The sequence below is a fragment of the Ambystoma mexicanum genome, chromosome 1p (genome assembly GCF_040938575.1).
Source record: "Ambystoma mexicanum isolate Mex_15411 chromosome 1p, UKY_AmexF1_1, whole genome shotgun sequence".
In the NCBI taxonomy this organism is placed as follows: Eukaryota; Metazoa; Chordata; class Amphibia; order Caudata; family Ambystomatidae; genus Ambystoma; species Ambystoma mexicanum.
The window spans coordinates 1,293,525,785-1,293,537,431 of NC_090921.1; the positions used below are offsets into that span (position 1 = coordinate 1,293,525,785).

The window sequence follows — 11,647 nt, forward strand, 5'->3', positions numbered from 1 at the left end:
CCATGGAGCACCAGCCATACGGAAATAACATTATTTACCTTTCATCTTGCCTTCGTGGGTGTTCGCGGTCTCAAGATGCTATTGCTATCTCAGAGACCAGGCGCTCCCATAGTTTCGTGTTCGCCCTCGCTAAAGGTCAAGAAATCACCTTGCTTGTAGGTCGGGAACAGCAAACTGCTGTAAAATATGAGCGTAATACGTACCCACAATGAGTTATGATCTGGATGAACATTACACATTATTCAAGCGGTCGCATACGTATTCTGTAGGTAAATAATCCTTTCTAACAGCAAGGCTTAAGATGACTCACCTGAAACCAAATTATTGCAGACTCGCGTTTCCGTATCGCGCGCACAAAGGTACCTGTCACCTGACTTCTGCCATGTTCCTGCGTGCACGTTCAGATTTATAACAAATATCCGTATGTCCACCGGTTCACGTTTTTTGAAAAAAGCAATTCACGTTTTTTAGAAAAACAATCAACTATTTACACCTGCGTACCGATCGCAGCTTCAGCTGCCTGAATGGACACAAGAGGATAAATTAGCATATTTTCCAACCCGCGCTCAGCATGCTGCTCTTTAGTATATGCCGAGAATATACACACCAGTAATCGAGTGGCGCCACCAATTACACAGATATTAATACAGTCATATCTCACATAGACCTAGTACACTATTAACACAAACAAGCCTGATGTAAATTATTGGTGATATATATAAATTCACCTCTCAGGTCCTGTTGTACTTGCTGGTCAGATAGGCATGGTAACGACCCATCTGGGGTGAGTGTAACTCTCAAACAGACCTGATATAAATTATTGGTGACATATATAAATTACCTTCTCGGGTCCTATTGTAGTTACCGACCAGATAGGTATAACAATGACTCATCAAAGGTAGATGTAATCCTACAACAGACACCCATTTAATGTCATTTGCAATATCATGCTTGGGGTATCCTAAGTTATGCCGCTCCACTAACTCATTGAGACCAGTCTCAGATGAATTTGACAGGAAGATCAGCCACTGTTCTTTATTGTACAGTTTTTTTTGTCAATGATTCTCCATTATGCATAGTTGTCACCTGTAGTAATACTGTTCATTTTAGGGCATCCTTACCATGATCCATTGTGAAAAAATGGTTCACAAGCGGAGCTGTCAAAACCTTATTTTTAATACAGCACCTATGTTCACTAATTCTCAGCTTCACTTTACGTTCTGTCATGCCGATATAAATCTTCGACATGGACACCAAATTGCATAAGCAACATTATTCGAATTACAATTAGTAAATTGTCTTTGGGTCCATAATTTTTTCAAACCTATATCTACTTCGATAGTTCTGCTGGTAAACTTACAGTTGGTGCATAACCCACAAAGGGAATGCTCTGTCACCCGTGGAATGCCCCACAGTTCTGTCACACTTCTTTGTTGATCTGTTCTTTGGGAAATATCATTCTTCATTAACAGCTCTTTTAAATTGGCAGCTCTTTTAAATGCACACAAAGGCGCTTCCAAAGGGCACTCTCCACCCTGTAAAACATGCCAGTTTTTTAAAGGATCTTAGTGATCTCATTGGACAATGGTGTAAACGTGCTCACAAACACGATCTTTGCACTTTCTGAGGTTTTAGCTGCCATTGTCTCAGAGAAATCCTTTGGTTTAAATAACTTTTCTTGTGTGAAATACTGTTCCCAAGAATAGTAAAGTGAAACGGACTTTACTTGCCTTTTCTCTTTGTAGGTCCAGCACACACCATCTTATGTGGAGTGTTGGGGGTTACCTAGTAGCCCCTTACCCTACACTCTCATGTAACATTTTTTATGTTACCCTCACTACATTAATTGGCTGGTGCCAGTGGTTTAATATTCCTACCATTGTGCTATTCTACAGCAGGCTGACTCCTCAGCTGTAGTATAGCACCCGTGGGTGACCATTGTGTCAAAATGGCCCGGTCGTCTTTTATCAACATTTTCTGTTTGTGAGGTCTTTCTTGGTTTTTATTCTGCACACCAAGCCAGGTTTGAGCCCTTTCTTCATTTTGCCTTTGGTGGGTTTCGGTATGTCTGTAAAGGCAAGATATGAGGGTGGTTCCCGACACTCCCCTGCCCTTTGTCCCTTTGCCTGAATGTAACCAGTCCTGATTGGCTGGCTGTCTGTCCTTTCAGGACAGCAACCCTGCTGTGTGATTGACAGCCTAGGCTGTGCATGAATGGGAGACACCTGCTTAAAAGGCGAGGGTTTTGGGACTAGAGGTAGAGATTGGTTTTAAATTGCCTGGTTAAGCCCTGCTGGTGTGCTGAAACAGCGTTTTCTGATTGACAAGAGAAGCTCTGGAAGGGGCAACTTCTTCCCTTTGGTTAGTGGGACCAACTAACCCCGAGACGAACTCCACAGCAATTCGCGGGTCACCTTCCCTGATTGGCTGTACTTCTTCGCTGCTGCAAGAACCGAGTGCCAGGGGTTGATAAATCTGTAGTCGATTGCAACGTCTGCAATCCAGCCAGATGCTCCAGGAGTCTCCTAAGGACCCTCCAGAAGCAGGACTGAGCACACGTCCCCTCACCAGGGCGTAGGACTCAAGGAGTGAAGGAAGCCCAACCAGTATCCAAGATCCTTGACGCTGCTGTTTATCGAGCGCCGATGACCTCGAAATTGCTGCCGCAGGAGTCCTCCAGACGCCCCCCCTCTTGTCCCCACGACTGTGGCTCAGGAACCCAGGATCTGCATTTCAGCAACAGGACAGAATCCAGCTCGACCCCTCTTCTTCAAACCATAGGTACTGTTTAGACTCCAGGTACTTACTTCACTGTCTTGTTAGATGTGCTCTTCTTAGTTGAGACTTGCATTGGCTATTTTTTAGAGTTGATTCTTACTCTGCTGTTCACAAGTGTAACAGCTTGTGAGCTTACAAGTGATTTCTACAAACCTCTCTAACTTTGGGAAAGACTTTTATTATCTACGAAGTGCCTCTGCTCCATAGACTGCTCCAATTGACTTTGGCTGTCCTGGCTCCCTGCAGACTCTTCTAGCCCAATGACTTTGATATTTCTGTGCCTCATAGGTGGTAACTTGTTTTAGATTGTTATTTTTGGGAAAGCCTTATCTATACTTCATTGGAAGATTTAAGTATACCCTGAGAACCTGTTTAACCTTTTTTCTTCTTTTAACCTTTCCTTTGTGCAACCTGATAATCTGCAAAGTATAACTAGTGATATATAAATGCCATTACTGTCCTTGTGAATGAAGTCACCTCCGGGTGTAAGAGGTGTGTAAAGAGTATGCACTAAACTTGTGCTGATTCTTGAAAAGTATATTTGATTGCTACATATCTTGCCCTTTTTAAAGAACGCTTATTTAAAAATTGATGTTAAATAAATAACTATTTATAACTGAAACCTTGAGTGTAAGTGTTACTTGGCTACTTGTATTTGCGAATGTCATTGCTACAACTCTACAACTCACATTTACCCACATCCAAAGCATGCCACCTTTCCTCCTCTGCAGAGGAACGATTCTGATGAACAGCTGGAAGTGCAATGCCCTGAGACTTGTGGAACTTCAATGCAGACGTGCCAACATCCAGGAGACCCTAACTGGGAGATTTCACCACAGAAATCGGGAGAATGTCATTTTGCCATAGGATTGCATTGGGGTTATAATTATTTTAGGCGTAAGACATTAAAAAAAAAACACTATTTTCATTTAAAAATTCGTGAGTCTGCCGCCTAAATCGGGAGGGTTAGCATGTATGTCAATGCCCTATTGTGAAAAAAAACAGAATCATAAAGAAGCGCCAATGCCTCAGGTAACACTCGCAGAAAAGGCTCTTTCCATAAGAGGGCAATCTTCCCCACCCTACATGCAGATATGATAGCTACCAAGAAGACAGTCTTTAGAGTCAACAATTTCACGCCCAACTCATCCATTGGCTCAAAACACGACTCCTCTAGAAATGTCAAGATCAGCAGGAGATCTTAAAGATGCACCCCTGAGTAATCCACTGGCTTGGAAAGTGCAAAACTCTTCAATTTGCATCCCATGAGATTCCACTTCGGGAATGCTCCTCCGGGAGTCCCAAAAGGCCTGCTCCCCATTGAGATCCTGAAGTAGACCATGCGAAGCATTTCCCAAAACCATCAAACAGAAATTGTGATATGGCTGCCCCGCCACAGGACATTGGCAGGAACCGCCTCCGTATACACCAGGACATCAAAGGGGTTCAGTGCCCACTTTAGCACTTCAGAGTAGCCAGCCTACTGCATTTGTGAAGGGAGTGGGACACCTGAGTAGTAAAGCCTAGATGTTGCCACCCTCTCCTCCCAACTTCCACAACCATTGCACCAGAGACATTCCCTATTCCCCCCTAGAGGACCTCAGCAGGGACGGTTACTCTGGCATCACTCATACTGGAGCAACCGCCAGAATCACCAGACGGAGAAACCACATCCTCCGTGGCCAATAGGTCACCACCAAGATGAGCTCCAGCGTGCTTTGCCAGAGTCTGCTAAACACTACCAGAAATAAAGAATCTATGTGATCACTGCACTGCCCATAACCCTGCCGACGCAAATGTAGACGCCAATTACGGCGCAGCGGAGTGATTAGATAGATCACGTTTCCCACGTCCCCTGGCCCGTATTCTCCTTCCAGACCACCCCACCCCACTTCACGTAACAGCGGCACACTTCTGTGTGTGCCGCCTACACCCCGCTATCCCTGTGGCATCACTTCCTCTCACTAATGTGGGTCGGAGCTGATGCTGCAGGGTGCTCTTCTTTTACTTTTAAAAAAAAGTTCTTGTCCCCCGCTTACCACAATGGTAAGCGGGGGACAACCCTGCAACCTCTGACTCCCATTACTGCGCCCAAGGAAAGTTGGGGAGACCCCCACAACCCGCACTCTACTTTGGCGCAGTAATGGGAGTCAGGATTTTGTGCGCCCCCAAAAAGGCAGTGACTGCAGGGACACAGTAGTAGAGGCGACATTTCGGTACATTACCGAAATAAAGGGATGGGAGGAAATTAATACAGCAGGCACCTGCCATTCTAAGCGCATCGCATGCACTCTCCACACTCCCTTGGTCTGGACCTAGAGCAGAATATTGAATGCTGAGCATTCTCCGGAGAGGCAAATATGTCCAGGCTGGGAAACCTAAACCTCACTTCAATCTCTGCAGTACCATTGTTCACCACTGATATGCACTGCTCTCAGGAACTCCAATTTGACACCGCTCTTTTCCGCAGAACGTTTGCCAAGTGCCCAGAGCCGGAGAGCGAGTGTCCGCTTGCTGATTTTGCATAAAGCCACTGCTGACCTATTTTCCATCAGGATCCACACAGAACGATCATGCACGCTGCTTGAAAAGACCACCAATGCCTTGGAGGTCTCAGCCAGCTCCTTCCAGTTAGAGGAAATAGTCTTTTCCCTGTGAGTCCACAACTCCCAATGAGTGAGATCCTCCAGAGTTGCTTAACGCCCCCAGCACTGGCATGAATCAGTGATAAGAGTGAGCATTACTGATCACATTAGTGAAAAGCCCTTCATTAGTGTGCCCATATCCATCCACCACTGAAACATTTCTTTTGGCTCTAGAGTCACTGGCAAAAGAGCTTCCAAGTCCTGTGAAGCCAGGCACCAATTTTGGTGAGGAAGAGCAACTAGGGCCATATGCCCCATGGCCTTCAGCAGCATCCTGACCGATGCCACTTCAAATATGCACAACTCCTGCAACAACCCCAGAATATAAGAAGCATGGTCCAAAGTGAGCAAGACTCTTCCCAAGTATATCTAAAACTGTGCACCAATAAATTTCAGATCTTGCGAGGACACAAGAAGGGATTTCCCCCAGTTGGTCAAGAATCCCAGACAAGTCAGCCGAGAGCATGTTGACCATACCCCCTCCTCCAAAATGACCCTTGTGACCTTCACCAGCCAATCTTCTAGGTATGGAAAGACCTGGCCCCGACACCCACCAGATGTAGTGAGGCCACAGCAGGGCCGTGGCCTTTGTGAACACCCTCAGGGCTGTCTGCACCAAATGGGAGAGCCTGAAACTTAATGCAGTGCCTGACAGGCAGATCACAAGTACTGCTGTTGCAACCTCCAGATCGGAATGTAGAAGTACAAATCTGGCAGTTCTATGGAGTCCAGGAAGTCTACCCTCCATACTATAGGACTAGTCCTCTGAAGTATCTTCATCTTGAAAGCAAATTTGGTCACAAATTTAAGATCCCTCAAATCCAACACCAGTCGGAATTTACTTGACCGCTTCAGGACCAAAAACATGGTTGAATATAACTCCTGACCCATACAGGCCCTGGGAACTCTCTGTATAACCTTCTTGATCAACAGTCCCCAGACCACCCCCTTCAGTGCCCCTCCCTTGAGTCTGTCTCTTTGCAAAGATGTTACAATGGATTCTGAATGCATGGGAGGAGCCAAGAAGTATATTTTATAATGCAGCCGGACCACTCAATTGATGCAGGGATCAGACAATTAAAGGTCACACACATCGCAGAAGTGCAGCAGTCATCCCTGCAACAGCCACTGCTCACCATCCAGACTTCTGCTTCCCCAGAGGAGGACAGAACTTGCAGGACCTCTGATCCACCGGCTCCTTCACCTTTCATCGCTTCTGGGACTGGGCAAAGACACAGGCCTGCCAGACCAACTGAAACCTAAGCCGATGTGAAACAGAGGATGGCTGTGTCTTACGTCTGAGCTTATTTGCATGTTTATCCACCTTAAGGACTTTATGAACCTTCTTTTCAAGCAGGTCCCCAAAGAACTTGGCCCCGCAAAAGGTAGCTTCAAAGTGTTCACCTTCTGGGTGTTAGTCCCTGATATGCAGATGCCGTCTGCCTAAAATAACAGATCCAATAATCAAAGCCGCAGCCCGCACCCCATCTCCCATCAAATGCAAGGTCAAATAAAAATTTTACTTGAAGACCCATGTCCTTCAAAATGGATGCATAATCCTCCTCCTTCTATATTACATTGTCCAGATTCTGAAACCTCCCCAAAACAGTCTGAGCAGTATAGGAAGCATAGGTATTCAATCTCATAGCTAGATGCACCCCAGATTTTAAAAGCTGTATCTGCCTTCCGATCCACATGATCACACACTGCTGTTTTCCATGGAGGACATACCCACCAAGTAGGCCAAAATAGGATAGATATCCACTACATCCATCAAGTTCATCTCCTTCCCTTTCAAAGGATAACGTTTGGATATAAACCATGGCATAGAGATCCGCCCAAGGTCATGCCACACCAGCGATACCTTTTAAATCGTTCAAAAGGGGAAACCACAAACTGAAAGACTTCTTGTACTGACAGACTCTTGGAACCCCCTGGCCTAGGAACCTCCTTAGAGGGGAACCCCATGCATCAGCTATTTGCTCCAACACTTTCACCAGTCCTTTTCGATCCAGGTATTTGCCCGTGGGTTCACCATCCTCTTTCGAACAATCCGGCTCACTAGATGAAAAAGGTTCACAATAGTGGATGACTGAGATGAAGAAGCCAAGGACACAATCACCCACATGGCTGTCCGTCGATGGCCCTGAGCTTCATTTAATGTCTGAAGTATTATTTTCTTCACCATCTTGTGTGAGAAACTCATGGTGACCAAAGGTAAGACAGACACAAGTGATAACAGTTCAAGGGTGTTTATAGAACAATGAAAAATAGTATACGGGTTGGAAAAGCGCCTAATCTAAACCTAAATCTAAGATGGGGACAGGCATCGACCATCAAATGAAATAAAGGCAGTCCTAGTGATGTCAAGTCAAATAAAAAGGCCTATACTAAGAAAACCTTGCCAATTCCTTACACTGAAAACAAAAGGGTGTTGGGTTTAGTTTTAAGAAAGAAAGAAAAATGTTCTTAAATAATAAGTCAGGATGCAGTGGCTTGGGTCTCCATTCCCCAGGTTTTATGCATGGGTTAGGGTTGGAGCTTGTATCTGGGGGCTTGGCGCACAGTATGATCTCGGCCTTCACTGGCATGAGATGACAGTTCCAATGCTAGATTGTCTCAGGCTTCACCAGCACGAGACGACAGTTCCAATGGTAGTTCTCAAGATGTTGTTGGCTAAGTCTCATTTCCTTAGAAAGTCTCTTGCCTTCGGGTCTGGAGTGTTCAAAACAATAAAACAAAAAGTTCCTTTACCAAAATTAAAGTTTGCGTCCAAAACCCAATATGGGTGATGGTTTAACCCCTGGGTCCCCCTCTTCTGGGGCTGATCCTTGCTCAATCAATTCTTTGGATGATAGCTTATCTCTTTGGAGCTCCTCATTCGAACTTGGACCTCTTTTGACTGATGGCTTTACCTCTGAATCTCCCTCGCTCAGGCTCAGACCTGGCTCGGCGGTCAGTGTTGAGTTTAGCTTCACCCCAGATCTCCCTTGTCCAGGCTCGGAAACTTCTCTGTTTCTTAATCCCCTTTTCTCTTGGATTCACTTTTGTCTTTTTCAGTTGTCCACTTTGGGGTGATGACTTTTCACCCTTGGATCCCCCTCCGCTGGGCTCCGAACCTCCTCGATTCTTAGCCTTCCCACCTAGGATTTAGTATGGCTCTCGAGCGAGGTGAAAGCGGTTTATCCCCTTTACTTTTAATGTTTACTTACTTTACTTTCACACAGTTACTTTACACAGTTCATAAACTTCGGGATTCCCTTCCCTTGCCTTTTCGCCAACCTGCAGATCAAAGTCTTTCGATTGTATGGGGCTTTTGCTCAACCCTCATGTATGACCACTTTGCTTCCTTGGACGGCCTTCCTATGGCCTTCTGGCTTCTGTAGTTTCTCAATATGGGGCTCGACCGAAGTCTCTCAAATCAACACCCACGTGGTGCCGCTTTCCCTCTGCAACTGATCTCCCCTTCACCTTCTTTGACAGTCAATCAAAGTTCATTACTTCGACTTCAAACGTTGCCCCTTTGTGATTCTCACCAAATACAATCCAGCTTTTATTGATTCTTCCCTCGACTCACTGATTGTGTCTAACCGCCGGGTGCTTTTAGCCTCTTTGGAGTCAAGGCCGGTACCAAGTCCGGTACCACGGGTGCAGGAGCTTCCATCGCTCCTGCCTATCGATGTAGGCTTGTCTTGTGTACAACTGACATCTGGTGTAGGACACTTGCGCTATTGTTTGCAGTATTAGGCTCTCCTCTTGGAAGGCTCTGCGGGCTAGGGATGAAGAAGGAAAGATTGTTTCTCTTCCCGCCGCCTTTCTCCTTCTTCCAAACTGCTGTGCGTTAGCTGTCTTGTCGTGCTTTCCACAGCCTTGCTCGCCTTGCTCCCTCTGTGCTCGTCGTCTCCACCTTTTATCACTGTGGGGAAGGGCAAGGGCAGTCAGGTGTGTGTAGTTAGAGTCAATTGCCTGACTTTGCCTGACCCTGGTGTCGGGACATGTCTGGTAAACGGGTGCATTATAAGTTTGTCTATCATAAGGAGAGGAAGTGTCAGGACAGAATGAGAAGGTGGTAGAGTTCCTGACTGTCCTACGGGATAGGATGGGAAAAGGGTATCATTAGATTGTCCTACAGAATATAATGGAGAAGGTTTATGAAATGGACGAAAATGACCAGGATGTAAAACAGAACACAAAGCACTGTGGTAATGGTAGTACTCTGTTTCACTGAATGGGGATCTTGGAAAATGATAATCGGAAGGACAAGACTGGTAGGGTTTGCAGGGTAAACGGGAATGGCCAGGATCAGAAATTGAACAAAGGGGATTGTGGGAATCATCGTGTTTTGTCAAGATGAATTGAGGATTTGGAAAAGATTAATCGGACAGATGTGGAGAGGAATGATGGACAGTGGTCGGAGAGAGAGTAGAGGGTTTCTGGGAGAAGTCGGTTTTCAATTTAGTAGGGTTTGAGTTTTTATGTGAGAAGCCAGATGGGGAGTTTTTGGTGGCTGTTAATACGGGAAACAAAAGAGGCGAGAGAGGGCTAGATGTGACATAGCCCACAAAGGTCTCAGTGATCTCATCCACTTCGCCTGTGACATACCGCGTCTCACCTTGGGTATCCTCCCTGGCTTAACCCCGGATTCCCCTATCCAGGTGATCCTTTCCCACTGGTCCACCCCCAGGAGCTGGATCCAAGAGCGATGGCCATCTCCTGGCCACCTGAATAAGGGACTCCCGGGGTCTTACTGGTCAGAGAAAGAACAGTGCTTCCTCCTCTTCTGCCCCAGGACTACAAGGGGCAAAGAGGAGCCAGTCTCCTCCTCAGACGCCAGCTCCACATGCTTGCGCTTGCAGAAATGCTTTCTACCACCATAGCTCATGATACAAGGTATGAACGACAAACAACAGAATAACCAGCCAAAGCAGGGTACAACCAACTATACGCCCAGCACTCCAGCCACAAACTAACAGCTCCAGAAGGCCTATTCAAGTAAAACTGGCTTCTCACACCATAAACCAAAATGACAATCAACAGAACAAACAACCTCAGCACCGCCTCATCCCCCAGACAGCACCTTCAGTCCATTAAGGTCCCCGTTGCGGACACACCCTTTATTACACACACCCCCCGGCATCACATACCCACCTCCTTGTGCATACATAGAAGATCAATGAACAAGTAAGGGCAGTACCAACCATCAGCCTGGTCCCCCCCCGTACTGTCAGTCTCCCTGGGCCATGCATAATGGAGATACCAAAAATCCAGATCGAGCATGACACTTCTGTCTGCTTGATCTGAACCCAGCGCCCGGTGACATAGCCAGGAAACCCATTATCGCTGAGTAGTCTGCCTCCCACACAAACTTGCCCGCCCAGTAACTAGCACCAGCCACTGCGCTTGGACTTGGGGCATAACCCTGCCATGGTCTGTGTGCCTGATTCCCACAAAGCACAGCATCTGCACCGAGACAGGGCTGTGCAACATGACTTGTCTCCTATTGGTCTATTATTTTTGTACATTATGGGGCTACCCCTACTGCAGCCCCCCAAAACCCTCAATATTCATCACATGTTTTACCACCCAAATAATGTACACAAACCACAGTTCTTAGATTTGAAGAACATTGATCATGTTATTAAGAGTCAACCTAACGGGCGGTCCTAGCCTTATTCTGGCCACAAGTGTACCTGGCATTCAAAATACCTCCCCGGGCAGCCCCTCTGCATTCCCAGGGTTTCACAAACTAGTGCCTTCACTTCTCTTTGTCATATTGCGGGTGACACAGTCACTTAGGGTCTTAGTTCTAGCGAGTACACCTGCCTCTGCTTGAAAGACTGCCAGGCCTGTCAACTCCCATATCCTTACCTAGAGCAAACAACCCCTGAGCCACTGCAATCAGTTGTTGAGGAGTCCCAGCTGTCCCTAATGGTGTCAGTGCCCGTCGAACCCCTTCCTTTCTCATGCATCCATCGGGTAGCATTCGTGGCAGTATCCGCAGCGTGACTCCTTCTCTAGGACCACCCCTGTAACTCCGCCTGTGGCAGAAAGAAACATATTAGAAACAGAGCAAACATCACCTATTTGAAAATTAAAATGTGTTAATGATTTGAACAATCCTGCTCAAACTTCATTACCTGTAAAATCATACCCTAAAACCATCTGCGCCCTGTGAAGACATCATGAAGCAAGACACAGACAACAGATCCAAAGTTGTACTCAAG

At 46.3% G+C, this 11,647-nt stretch overlaps 1 protein-coding gene across 1 annotated transcript in view; it reads right to left on the reverse strand.

The window, feature by feature from the left end:
- PNKP (polynucleotide kinase 3'-phosphatase) overlaps nt 1-11,421 on the reverse strand; it is a 228,603-nt gene extending 217,182 nt beyond the window's left edge. Inside the window, exon 1 of the mRNA XM_069605627.1 lies at nt 11,292-11,421. Coding sequence (XP_069461728.1) covers nt 11,292-11,406 — 115 coding nt within the window. The 5' untranslated portion in view covers nt 11,407-11,421. The remainder of the gene's footprint in view (nt 1-11,291) is intronic.
- Between the last annotated feature and the right edge of the window lie 226 nt (nt 11,422-11,647).